Below are 14552 nucleotides of genomic sequence, written 5' to 3' on the forward strand. Positions count from 1 at the left end.
GAACAATAGCAAGCCCTAGGGCAATGATAGCAAACCTTTTAGAAATTGAGTACCCAAACTTGGCCCCTCACATGACATATGAGCCCCTCACCCCCTTTCGGCAGATAGAGTAGGGAGGATGTGCTTCCATTGGGCTCCTGTCAGAAGGGCAGGTCATGTCAGAAATGTCCTCAGGTCTTCCTGGAGAGGGGGAAGGGAACATCCCTCTCCAGCATCTGTGCCATAGGTTAGACAAAACTCCTGTAGGGGAAGCTGTGAGGGAAGTAGCTTTCACCCCACCTTGGACTGAATGCATTCTGTGACTGATCAGGGAAAGATTTCAGGACCTTCCACTGGCATTGGATGTAGGATCCCAGACTGTAGCTATCCATCAGCAGGCACTTGGAGCTTCTAGAGGGACCACAGGGAGTGAAAGTATTTGTGGTAGCAGCATTGCTAGGAACCCAGGTTGAGGTTTAGGGAAAGAGAGGAACACCTGAGGTTACTCACAGGGCATGAGCAAGAGGGGACAATAATCACACTTGGCTTTGGATTATAGAAATTTAAGGAACCAAGAAAGCAATGACTTCTTGATAGAGCTCAGAAAATAACAGCATGGAAAATCTGAAGCCTAATATATTCTCCCACACACACTGGGAGTAGAGTCTCACCTTAATGTAAAGTTAATAGTCAAAAAATAAGCCACACTCACCAAAAATTTTAAGTAAGCAAAGGAGAAAGAACCTAGTGATAGGTAGCTACTATCATATAAGAGGCATGAATAGAAGAATTGTTATAGTGGAAGGAAAGAGAGAATAGAGAGCTGGTAGTGATAGAACCTTATTCTCATCATAACTGGTTTAAAGAGGGAATAAAATATATATCTAGAAGGGTATAAGTCTTTTTAACTTATAAAGAAATAGGAGGTTGAGGGGTTAAGATAACAGAAGGACTCTTAAAAGGCTTAGGGAAGAAGTGGTCAGAAATAAATTTGACTTTTGAGGAGGGATAGGGTAAAAAGAATGAAAGAAGGATAGAGGGAGAGAAATACACAATTAGTAATTATAACTTTTCTACATCCAAAGGTTTATGTGTGTGTGTGTGTGTGTGTGTGTGTGAAGGACCTGATAAATAGAAGTATGAATGAAAAAGAAACAATTACCAGAAAATATCTACTCAACTTTATTCCTTTAGCTTATTCCCATATTCAGTAAAGCCACTCATTGGTAGTAAATTAGTAAATGCACTTAACTCTATCCATTGCCCTATATGACTTTTATGCTACAGTAACTTCACTCATACTAAGGCATTGTAAATGGCCAAAGAATGTCTTGAAAGCATCCTGCCTTTCAAAATACCCAATTTATTACCATGGAGTGACTAGAGACACTAGAATCGGTTGCAGATATACCTTGTTTTGCAGAATATTTTCCTAAAACATTGTGAACTCTTTTTTTTCTAGTACTCACTGTGGCCCAAACATGTCATCTGTATTTCTGCTTCCGTGACTTTGCTCATATAGCTTCTATTTTATTATTATTATTATTTGAGTAGATATAATTACATTTAAATGTACTGGACAAGCTTCCTATCTATTATAATCAATCAGTAAATTAGTAAAGAAGATTATAGAAAACTTTTTATTAATTTTGCAACTCTAGTCTTCTTCATATTAGGAATACCTCTAATTATGGTGATTTTGTACCATAGCTTTGTATTCTCTAGTAGTTTGTATTTAACAAAGCCCAGGTTTTGCCTTTTGCCAACTATAGTCTCAGTAAGAAGTAACAAGGATATTTATCCCTAGGCTTTTGAAGCAATCAAAAACATTGTACAAACAATTGCATAAGAATAGCAAAGAAATCCAACCATTCAGGAGAGCAGTTAGGAACTATTCCCAAAGGGCTTTAAAACTGTACATACCCTTTGATCCAATAAATACCACTACTGTCACAGGGAGATTTTTAAAGGGGGAAATTTTTGTAGAAAATATTTGTACAAAAATATTTATACTAGCCCTTTTAGTGAATTGAAAATTGAGATGCCCATCAATTGGGGGATGCCTGAAGAAGTTGTGGTATTTGATCATAACAGAATACTATTGTGGTATAAAATATGATGACAGGATTTTAAAAAATTAAAAGACTTATATGAACTGATACAAAATGAAATAAGCAGAACACGCTATGCAGTAATAGCAATCTTGTTTGATGAATTGCCCTAGCTATTCTCAGTAATACAGTGATCCAAGACAATCAGGAAGAGTCATGATGAAAAATGTCATTCACTTCCACAGAAGAACTGATAGAGTCTAAATGTAGACCCAAACAAACTATATTTCACTTTCTTCTTTTTCTTTTTTGTTTAAGATCTCTTCCACAAAATGATTAAAATGGAAAATGTTTTTACATTATTATACAGGTATAAACTGTGTTAGATTGCTTACCATCTTAGGGAGGGGAGAGAATGTAGAGGAAAAGAATTTGGAATTAAAATTTTTTTCAAAGATAAAATTGTTTCTACATATAATTGGGGGGAAATGAAATATTTTTTTAAATAGCAAAGGAACCTTTATATTTGTTCATTAAAGAAGAGAGTTTTAATTAACAGTAAATTGCTGACATTACCACTTAAATAATGTACTTAGTAGGTTCTGCCTGGAAAGAAATAATGTTGATCTTAGACAGAACTGCTCTGTTTATTAAAATGAATACAGTAGGAGTAGAGTTAACAACTGATTGTTCATTTGCTTGTATACTGTAATTACCAGAGGAATACACCAATCAATTTTAAACCCACTTCCCTAATCTATACATGTAAGGGAATTGATTGCTGGTTTGAACTTGCTGAATAAAAAATGAAGCTAACAATAACAACAAAAAAGGCATTACTATTTGCTTTGTCAATGCATCCTACTAGATGCATAGAATATGGGACCTTTCTATGTGTGTTCTATTAGAATGTGAACTCCTATGAAGCAGAGACTCTTACTTCTCTATTTGTATTCCTTTCCCTTAGCAGTGTCTTACACAAAGTGTTTAATTGTTCATTCGTTTTCTTAGAATCTCTAGTTGCCTTCAAATTACAGCTCAAATTCACCTCATATTCTTCTAGATGTTAACATTTTCTTTCTCTTGAAATGTTTTCATGTGAATTTTGTATTTAACTCTTTTGGTCAGGTGTTTAAATTATGCCCAACTTTTCATGACCCTATTTTGGGGTTTTCTTGGTAGAGATACTGTATTGATTTGGCATTTCTTTTTCCAGCTCATTTTATGGGTGAGGAAATTGAGGCAAATGGGTTCATGTGACTTGCCCAGGGCCACACAGCTCTAGAAAGTTTGTTCTTCACATTTTCCCTTGAATCTTTTAGAATGTGGTGTCTTGGAGCAGAAGCACATGGTGTTATTCAGTGTAGAGCCCATTAATAGTAGATTCAAATATAATCTTTGGAAGGGAAACTGAGACCCAGTCCCTTCTCTAGGATCCCAGCATTGGTAATTCTGATGGTCCTAGAATGAGGATTTCAGATCTTTCCAAAAATGTATAGTGTCATTCTAGGACAGAATGACAGCTAAGTCTAAAGTTAGAAGTGCTGGGGACAACTCCAAGCAGAGAAATAGCATCTTGTTGATATTTCCTTTTAGAAAAATAGCCAGGAATGTCCACTAGGGAAGAATAAAGCAGCAATCTGTGGAATACCATCTGAAAGAGACTAAAAGACAAGGTCAGGAAGAGTATCCTCCTCTAGGTTGTTTGGGGAAAATATTTTTTGCTACTGTTTTTACTATGCCCTATCAGTAAATAACTGCTTTGAAGTCATTGCATCCTCTGACTAGCTATTAGAAATAAACACATGGTGTTATTATTGGTAGTTTCAGGAGGGTGATCCACAGAGTACTTTGATTCTAGGGTAGTCAAACTCTGGGGAGTCCCAACCAGTGAATATGAACTGGGGCCATTGCCCAGAGAGATGAAGTAACTTGCCTATGCTTACATAATGAATAGAAGATCTAGGATTCCAAATGAGCTCTCCTGCCTTCAGGTCCAGGGATCTTTCTAGTCTACTACATCTACTGTAAATCCAAAAACTTTTGGACCAGGGTATACATGTATGGATTATTCTCATTAGAGAAAATATTTGAAATTTTATAGAATGCTATTTCCACTTTCACCTATAAATTTTCAATTAAAACTTACTGCTTTTCAAACTTAGTTGAATGTACATCTTTATTTTTTTTTACTCTATTGTGGATTTGAAAAAAAGTGAGTTTAAAATCTCTTTGTGCCAAAGAAAACAAATTATTTTTTCTTCTACCATGAAAAGCTATTTTTCCTGATTATGTCACTCAGAAATAAATCTGCCAGACTCCCTGAAAAAATTCATTTTCCAAATCAAGCATAAGAAACCACACATACAGAATTTCAGTTCAAGAATATTTTTTTCCAGGAAGAGACCCAAAATGTAACTTGGACCATTTATAACTCTTTTATTTTTTTCTTACAGATTTTCTAAATTCATTCATTGTTGCATACTATATACAAGAGTTACAATAATATGTTAAGTACTACAAAATGCAGTTTTATAGTCCTCTCTACCCAGTAATATTTCATAGAAAATGTTTTGACCAGGATCAATAAACAACAAATAGGATACTTTTGTTAGTCACAGTGGAAAAATGTGTACATATAACACTCAATCAGTAATAATAGAGGTAAGGTTAGCATATTAGTAGCTGCTGGGCATTGAGAAATGGAATAGAAGCTCCTTTCTACCTTTATAAAAAATAAATAAGTAGTTCCATTCATTGTTTCTGGCTTTGAATGCCCCAGTGACTTAATGAGATCTGAAGTCCATAGAACACTGTACTACAGTTATAGTTGGCAGCTCAAAGCACATGCCTTCCAGGATACTGAAGCTGGGAAACAGTTGAAAAATGGAGACTTCATTCTGTTTTTTAAATGGAGGAAAAATATGCTCATTTTACTGTACTTTCTAATCAATCTTAATTTGTATTAGAACAACAAACTCGATTATTTTCAACAAGTGATGTTGTTCACAGAGATCTAGACTAACAAAGATACTGCAAAAGAAGGAGCATATTTTTTACTGTGCACTCTCATAAGTGCATAATTTAGGGGGCAGCTGGGTGGCTCAGTGGATTGAGAACCAGTCCTAGAGACCTAGAGATGGGAGGTCCTAGGTTCAAATTTGGCCTCAGACACTTCCTAGCTGTGTGACCCTGGGCAAGTCACTTACCCCCCCATTGTCTAGCCCTTAAGCCACTCTTCTGTCTTACACAGTATTGACTCCAAGATAGAAGGTATGGGTTTAAAAAAAATAAGTGCATAATTTAAGATTTCAGTGTTTTAAAACAAAGTAGGTTTTGGAGTCACCCCCTCATCCCCTTTAGTGCTATGCATTTTGTAGAAAACAAAGCTCAGTGGATAAAGTGCATGACATCAAAAAGAGCTGAATTCAAAATTCACCTCATTTACTAGCTGTGCCAACCTGGGCAAGGCACTTGATCATTTAAAAATTCCAGTTTCTGAATATATAAAATGGATGATAATAATTGCATCTATCTTTCGGAATTTTCTATGGATAAAACCAGAGAATGTATGAGTGCTTTGTGAAACTTAAAATTCATGAATTATTATTGTTACAATAACAATAATAAAGAATACTTGCTTACTCATGAAAAAGACTATTTGATCTTCTATATACAGTACAATTTGGTTGTAGTTACTTTCTTAGTATTTTGTGAGGTACCAAAATTTAGAATGGATCAATACTAACTCTTTTTTTTAGGGAATGATTATTTGACAATATTTGAGTAGAAGTTAATATTGTAAATGCTACTTCTATGAATGAATGATTATGACCATTTGGTCAAAACTAGGATAAGATAAGTAACTTTTTTTTGAGATATATATAATCAATTGAAATCTGACCTCAGAGGCCTTCTACTCTAATCCCTTAGTTTTCAAATGAAGGCACTGAGAGAGGTTATATGATTTGTCCAAGGTCATGTTCCATAGTAAATACCAAATTTGAAGCCACATCCTTTGATTTCAGAGCCAGTGTTTCTGCCATTGTACTCTAAGTAATCATTCTTGTTCTCAGTCCTCAATAATTTTGTTTTCTTTATTCTAGTTGAAAAATGTATTATCTAGCTATTTTTATCTTAATACTTTTAAGTTTCCTGGAGTTTGAGGAATAAATTGAGAAAAAGTGAAATAACAATGTTCTCTGACCCACTTGCTGTTAGAATAAAGAATGCTGTGTTTCTTGATCATTTCACTGAAACTTTTGAAAAGAAAATTAGAGTTTGGGAGGAAAGAATTCCTGGTTCTTCAGTAGTCAAATATAGGATCACTATTTCTTCTGTTAATGGAAATCTTGGTTTGTCCTGGAACAGTTAGTCAAATCTCTGAAGAAAAGAAAAGAGAATTCATTTCCTTCTATGAAATTCCCTTAGAAATCATGAAGGTTTTGACTAAAGGGGAAAACATTCATACTCAACACTGTTCTCTCTGTGAAGCTAGCTTCATCTGAATTTTTCATATTAACAGAACTTCATTCTTCTAATCTTGAAGGAAGGCACTCTATGACCAAGAAAGGGGAAGTGACAAATATAAACATTTATCCTTTCTGTCAACTATTAAATACTGATTTTAAAAAGTGGGATAAGGTTAAAAAATTTTTTTAAGCGGTTGAGGGGACATGACAGAGGAGAGACTCTAAAGGAACACTCTAATGCAAATACTAACAACATGACAATGGGTTCGAATCAAGAACACATGTGATACCCAGTGGAATCACGAGTCAGCTATGGGGGGTGGGGGGAGGAAAAGAAAATGATCTTTGTCTTTAATGAATAATGCTTGGAAATGATCAAATAAAATATTATTTACAAAAAACAAAAAAAATTTTTTTATAGATTTCCAGTGGAAGAAACAGGAATGAAGAAGCCACCAAGCCTCTATAGCTAAGGGAGAGACTGTCTAAATTCACTAGAATGAGTTTGGGAGAACATGATTCATTCTTTCAGAAAACAAAAAGGAAGAAAAGGAAGGAAAAAAAAGAAAATACAGGAAGATTGAATATGCATTCTCTTAAGAAATGGTGTATGCAGGCTTGCATTAGAGGAGTGGGAGAAGAGGGAGGATTTTCACTTTCATTGTGTTTACTGAGGTCATGAAAGGATTGATGAGAAGACTAAGATTGAGGAGTTACCCAAAGTTGAGAAGTTGTGTAGCCCCTACTAGTTCTGAGAACATCACTGCTTTTCCTTTTGTAGGCTAAGCAAAGAATTTCAGTTTAATAGAAGATAGGTCGATGAGGGCACAGACTTTCTCAATGGCAGCGGCCTAGGCCCTAAAATGTACAGTGTAAAGACTTAACAGGTCCTCTCCCACTAGCCCTCTGGGAGAATATGCCCTTTCTTAAGGATAGACACCCATCCTCCATTTCTCCTCCCCGATTTATACCCAGCACCTAGGGAGACAGAGAGGGTGAAAAGGGCATGGGCCGGGGTGTCACCAAGGGCAGAAGTGGAGAGTGGAGCAGGTGTATGTATGTGGTGCTACAGAGAGAGAAAAGGTAGTGACAGGTTTAAATACAATTCCTGGCAGATTGGCTTCCCACCCTAGTGGGCAAACTGCCAGGAGTTGCTATAGAAAAGGAGCCTAGAGGTGGCTCAAGAGTTATCCCCTTGGTCCCCACCCTCCCTTAAGGCGCCTATTGGGATGTAAGCGGTTTGGAAGCTAACAAGACAGCAGCAAAACACTCGGGTCCAGCAAGAGGTCAATTTTTATCGTTAAGGTTATCTGGAATTGGCTGGCAGGGAACAGGGCAAGGGCGGAGACCCAAAGGCGTTGCAGGGAGAGGGGGGATCTTGGTGTCAGATAGCAATGCATCTTACTCCTAACAGGGGACCCCTGGGGACGTTTTACTTCCCAGGGGAGAGGAGAGACGGATTCTGTAGTCCATTCGGAGTCAATCCCTCTCTTCCCCCAAGCAGCCCGCTTCCCAGACCCCAGAGCCAGGGGAAAAGTCCCTAAACAGCAAGCGAAGACGCCGTGGGGACTCAGAGAACCCTGGTGGGTTCCAGAGATTCCCCTGACTGGGGCTCCTGAGGCTTCAGCGCCCACTGGGTGGTGGCTTCAGCTGTGCCCGCCCCTCGGTTCCTTCCTTCTCCGCCCTTCCAGTCTCCCTCCCCGCTGCCCCCCCTTACCCCCCCACCGTGGGCTCCTCCGCCCCTCCGCCCCCGGGCTCCGTGCGCCAAGCTGACCGGGCGCTTCCAGTCCGCAAGCAGCGGCCACATCTTGGCGGCGGTGGAGGTGGCGGTTTCCCCACCCCCTGCTCCCTGGCTGGCCGGGCCCGGGCTCCCTCGGTTGCCTTTTCCTGGCGGTATCCTCCTCCTGGCCTCGGCCATTTTCCCCTGCTCCCCCTCCTGTCCCAATCCTCATCTCCCCTCCCTCCTCCGGCCGCGGGACTTTTCCGGAAAGTTTTTTATTTTCCGCCGAGGCTCTGTAAGAAGCGCCTCACTCTCCAGCTGCAAAACTTTTCACCTCGTACTCCCTTCCTTCTCCACCCTCTGCTTTCTCCTCTCTCCCTTTCGCCTGCTCGTCCTCTCTGCTGCGCTCTTCTCTCCCTTGTGTCCGCTCTCCCTAGGCTCCCCTCGCTCCCGATCTCCCTCCTCCAGACACACCTCCATCCCCGGTGCAGTTTTCAGATGAGCGCCCCTCCGGTCATCCGGCCGCCCAGCCCTTTGCTGCCGGTGGCAGCGGCGGCAGCGGCGGCGGCGTCTGCTCTGGTCCAGGGGTCAGTCCCGGTTCCGACCCCGGCTCTGGCTCCGGTTCTGGCTTCAGCCGGGGGCATCTCCTTTCATCTCCAGATCGGGCTGAGCCGGGAACCGGTGCTGCTGCTGCAGGACTCCTCGGGGGACTACAGCTTGGCTCATGTCCGGGAGATGGCTTGCTCCATAGTCGACCAGAAGGTAAGGCGGCCAGCTCCTCTGGGTCCTCGGGTCTCTGTCCCCATTTGCATAGGGGGCGCTCCCGGTGCTCTCCTTGGTGACTTTCTCTTGGTCCTTTGCTGCTGCCACTTCAGCCCCTGGCTAAGTATCTTTCTCTGATAGGATTTGACCAGGAGTCCAAATAATTCGGAGGTCTAGGAGGGTCTGCATATTGATGGAGGAACGGACTTAACCCCTACATGCATAACATCGAAATCTAGATTGCCTTCCATTAGCCCTCCCATTCCTTACTCATCTTTCCTCATCTTTTCTCCCCTCTTGACTTACCTTATGAGGATACCTCCTCCACTTACACCCATTTCCTTGCCCTTTCCCTCTTTTACAATTTCCATTTCCTCCCTCTCCATACATCCCTCGACTTCTCCCCTTTATCTTTTCGAGAAACGTCTCTGACACCAGAATCTCTCAGCTCACACCTAAGAAGAGGTTCCCACGGGATGATCTCCAAGAGCTTAATCAGAAACATCCTTCCATCTTCTTCCTCAGACCGTGCTTGGCTTTTAAATTGGAGCTGAGGAGTTAATTGAATGAATGGTGTGGAGCATTTTTGTTTTCCTGAGCCGGTGTAGAGATGAGGAATTTCTCACCTGTCAGATAAGGTTTAAGTGGCCAGAGAGTCCAGCTGTGACAACAACTGACTCGACTCTGACTGAGCTCAAACCGTGCACCCTCCCCCTTTCTGAACCTTTAGATAATAGGTTTCCCATTGATGAAGCTTGAAAGTTTCACAGCCTGCCACCACCTCCATTTACACTAACAAGGTATGACTGAAGATAGAGAAACTTTTATACTCTCTCAAGAAACTGAATTCTCTAGGGTGAAGAACTTCACAGCACAGTTCACATCTGGTTGTGTCTGGAGTTGAAGTAAACTGGAGAATAGCTGTTAATTTTCTAGGCAAGAAGACTACTCCCTCCCCCAATTTTTACAGCTAGTCAATGGATTCTAGGTTGTCCAAGTACCAAACCATATGGGTGTTATGTGGCAGGGGTGATAAGAATGAAAAGAGGCTGGGGACAGCAGGCGCCAGCCCACATAGTATAAACAACTAAGGATGTTGGATGTGGAGACTGGGATTTCAGAAAGAGTTGGTGCTGAATTTCACCCTGGAGAATTGACAAGAGACTTCTGAATGATGACTTAAAGAAACTTGAATCACTCTCTATGAACACTTTTGGTACAGAATTGAGTCATGAGGAATGTGGCTATATAACCAGAGAGCAAGGGGGACCTAGTAATAAGCATATGTGTGTTTGTGTTTGGTGTGTACATGTATGTATGTATTTTTTTGCGGGGGGGCTTGTGTGAGAATCTAAAAGTTGTAGAAGAACAGAATAGCTTCAGGATAATGTTGAGTACCAGGAATCCCTTGTGTAATATAAATAAATGATCAGAAGCTGTAACTTTATATGTTTAAGAAAAAAGACCCATTATTTTTAGTTGTAGACTTTTTTTGGTAAACATGGTAAAATTCATCATATTGCTCACAGCCACATTATTGTTACTATATTATCATTATAATCAATAATGTAGCATGTTCATTATAGGCAGAGAGGAGCTTAAGGCACTCCATGAAGTTACTTCTAAAAGTATCTTCACTCTTAAAGAGTTTATAGTTTGCTGGGAATAGTTAGGAACAAAATAATATTAAAAACAAATAACATAAGTGATTAGCAAATTGTTGATTGCACAACTAGTTGCATAAAGATCATGTATTTTTAAAGAAAAATATAAATCTAAAGGGACTGCTGGAATGAGATAATAGGAATAGACTTTTTGATATTTCGAGTAAAGGAAGGGACATTACATAAATTAGGATATGAAGCATCTGAATTGAGATGAAAAGGTTTAGGAGTGGCATTTTGAATGAAGAATGTTTAACAGATTAGATGAATTCAAGCCAACTTTAGGCATAAAAGGCAAAAATGAAATTGAAGGCTAATTTTTGAGAGACAATAAGAGAGCTACTTTTACCTTTCTGAATAGAGATGTGACTTGAGAAGTAATCTGGGAGGTGGTGTGTTTCATTGTGGAGATGGTGCTTTAGAGTAGGGAAAGTCTCAAGGAAAGGAGAGCAGCAAAGAAGCTATTCCCTTAGTTCAACTGTAACTAGTAAGGAATTTGAAAGTAGTACAGAAAAATGCTCAGGATTTGGTCTGGTTCATGGTAAATGGACAAGGCCTTCAGCTAGAGTGGAGAAAATAGAGTGGACTGAAAGTTCTCAAGATTAAAGAGAATAATTTTTTTCATAGGATAATAGACTTAGAAATGGATGAGACCCTTAGAGGCCACTAGTTGAACCCCTACATTTTTCAAATTAAGAAAACAAGGCTTAAAGAAATTAAATGGCTTCCCCATGATCACATATCTAGTTGGTACTGTGAGGTGGGACTTGAATTCAGTTCTTTCTAATTCCAAAACTCGGCAACCTATTTAATATACCATCCACATGCTGCCTTTCTAGACTTGCTTCATTTTAGACTGAGGAAGGAAGTTAGAATTTAAGTTAGAAATGCTCTAGATATAGCACTATCCAGGGTTATCCCAAACATTCTGGGGACAGTTTTAACCTTTAAATATATTAAGTTTGTAAAGGTTTAAATAATAGTTTAAAACTGCATTAAGACTTTTGGGATACCTTGTACGTAAAATTGAAGAGAGGTTAAGAGGTTTAGCATTAGAGAATAAGATTTGAGAGTTATTTTTGTACACATAATAACCAAAAGCAGAGAAGAAAAGAGGTTCTCTATCCATACCTTGCAAAACTGTATATAATACTTTGAGAGACCAGGACATTGAGGGAATTGGAGATTATGCCATGTAGATCTATTAAAGGAACAAAGAGTATTTATGTAGAAGAGAAGGTTTAAGGAGGAACAAATTTAGTGCATGCTGTTCCTTCTGCCTGGAATAAGGCTCCTATCCTGTAATTCTTCCTTTTAAAGGGTCATCTGTCAAGTCTCAACTCAAGACCAACTTTTTCTGGAAACTTCCTGAGCCTCCTATCTGGATAAAAATGTTCTTTTCCTTCTCTGAATCTCATAGATCTTGAGCTGCTTAGCCGACTTCTCTTATTCTACTTTTTATTTTATTTTACATATATACATATATATTTAAAACCTTACTTTCCATCGAGGAATCAATGCTGTGTATTAGTTTTATGGTAGAAGAGTGGTAGGGGCTAGGCAATGGAGGTTAAGTGACTTGTCCAGGGTCACACAGCTAGGAAGTATCTGAGGTCAGATATGAACCCAGGACCTCCTGTCTTTGAGCCTGGCTCTCAATAAACTAAGCTACCTAGCTGCCCCCTTAGTCTATTTTTTAAATTAATTGTGAATTTATGTGGTAACTAGTTGGTGTAGTGGATTCATTGCTCAGTTAAGACCAGAGTTTAATTCTACCTCAGAGACTTAATTGTCTTTTTTTTTTTTTAATCCCTTACCTTCTGTCTTGGAGTCAATACTGTGTATTGGCTCCAAGGCAGAAGAGTGGTAAGGGCTAGGTAATGGGGGTTAAGTGACTTGTCCAGGGTCACACAGCTGGGAGGTGTCTGAGGCCACATTTGAACCTAGAACCTCCTGTCTCTAGTCCTGGCTCTCAATCCACTGAGCCACCCAGCTGCCCCCTGAAACTTAATGGTCTTTTGACCCAAGGCTTAATATTTCCCAGTCTTTTTTTTTTGTTCTTCTGTTTTTTTTTTCATCTTTAAAATGGGAATAGTAATGAATGCTGGAGGGGGTGTGGCAAAGTCTGGACATTTAATGCATTGCTAGTGGAGTTGTGAATTGATCCAACCATTCTGGAGGGCAATTTGGAACTATGCCCAAAGGACGATAAAAGACTGCCCTTTGATCCAGCCATAGCACTGCTGGGTTTGTACCCCAGAGAGATAATAAGGAAAAAGACTTGTACAAGAATATTCATAGCTGCACTCTTTGTGGTGGCAAAAATTTGGAAAATGAGGGGATACCCTTCAATTGGGGAATGGTTGAACAAATTGTGGTATATGTTGGTGATGGAATACTATTGTGGTGAAAGGAATAGTGAACTGGAGGAATTCCATGTGAACTGGGATGACCTCCAGGAATTGATGATGAGTGAGAGGAGCAGAACCAGGAAAACACTGTACACAGAGACTGAGACAATGACTGTAATGGACTTCTCCATTAGTGGCAATGTAGTGATCCTGAACAACCCAGAAGGATCTATGAGAAAGAATCCACAGTCAGAGGGAAAACTATGGGAGTAGAAACACTGAAGAAAAACAACTGCTTGATTCCATGGGTCGAGGGGGATATGATTGGGGATGTAGACTCTAAATGAACATCCTAATGCAAACACCAACAACATGGAAATAGGTTCTGATCAAGGACACATGTAATACCCAGTGGAATTGCAGGTTGGTCTCGGGAAGGGGAGGGGGAAGGGAGGGAGGAATAGAATATTATTTTTGTAACCAAAGAATAATGTTTGAAATTGACCAAATAAAAAAAATTAAAACAATAATTGAAAAATAAAATGGGAATAATAACAATACCTGCTCCAAAGAGTTGTTATACTGATCAAATGAGGTAAAATTCTTTGCAAATCTTAAAGATATTAAAAAGCTACATGAATGCTAGATATTATTATTATTTTAACACAATTTGTGATTGCATTGGCATAAATTCCTGTACTTGTTTGTACTTCTCTAATATTGTAAGATTCCATGACAGTAGTCTTACTACTCTTTGTTTCTTCCATAGTTCATTGTACATTGCCTTGAAAATGGTAGGAACTCAGTTTTTATTATTTGAATTGTTTAGTGAATTCCAGTGCAGTGGAGGAACCTTAGGAATAGCAGGGGTAAGATCCAGTTAGTGAATAGGCATGTAGACATTGGAGGATTCTTTGTTCTTGGAGAAAGCTAGGATAACCTGAATAGGGTGAAGACCATTTCTGTATCACAATGAGATTTGATAAGTCACTTTATACTTGGTGATCTCAATTTCATCTGAAAATTACCCTTTGAAACCATCAAATGTTAGGAAAAGAGAGACAAGCTTTAGAAGCAAGTTAGAAATGACCTTCTGACACTGTGGACTGGGAATAAAGCCAGAAATAGCTATAATAGGGTTAAAACAAGGATTTTAAAATAGTCAAAGATCATTTTTTTTTTATATTTTGTTTGATCATTTCCAAGCATTATTCATTAAAGACATAGATCATTTTCTTTTCCTCCCCCTCACCCCCCCATAGCCGACGCGTAAATCCACTGGGCATTACATATTTTCTTGATTTGAACCCATTGCTATGTTGATAATATTTGCATTAGAGTGTTCATTTAGAGTCTCTCCTTTGTTATGTCCCCTCAACCGCTGTATTCAGGCAGTTGCTTTTCCTCAGTGTTTCTACTCCCATAGTTTATCCTTTGCTTATGAATAGTGTTTTTTTCTCCTAGATCCCTGCAAATTGTTCAGGGACATTACACCGCCACTAATGGAGAAGTCCATTATGTTCGATTACACCACAGTGTATTAGTCTCTGTGT

The 14552-nt window shown here is 39.3% G+C and overlaps 1 protein-coding gene across 2 annotated transcripts in view; it reads left to right on the top strand.

Moving 5' to 3' along the window:
• The first annotated feature begins 7814 nt into the window (after positions 1–7814).
• PRKD1 (protein kinase D1) overlaps positions 7815–14552 on the top strand; it is a 415044-nt gene continuing 408306 nt past the window's right edge. Inside the window, exon 1 of one of the 2 annotated variants that reach the window (XM_001364580.4) lies at positions 7815–8984. In XM_001364580.4, the coding sequence (XP_001364617.1) occupies positions 8721–8984 (264 nt within the window). In that variant the 5' untranslated portion in view covers positions 7815–8720. The remainder of the gene's footprint in view (positions 8985–14552) is intronic. The other variant, XM_001364651.4, reaches the window with a different exon arrangement.

Source organism: Monodelphis domestica, chromosome 1 (genome assembly GCF_027887165.1).
Source record: "Monodelphis domestica isolate mMonDom1 chromosome 1, mMonDom1.pri, whole genome shotgun sequence".
NCBI classification, from domain to species: Eukaryota; Metazoa; Chordata; class Mammalia; order Didelphimorphia; family Didelphidae; genus Monodelphis; species Monodelphis domestica.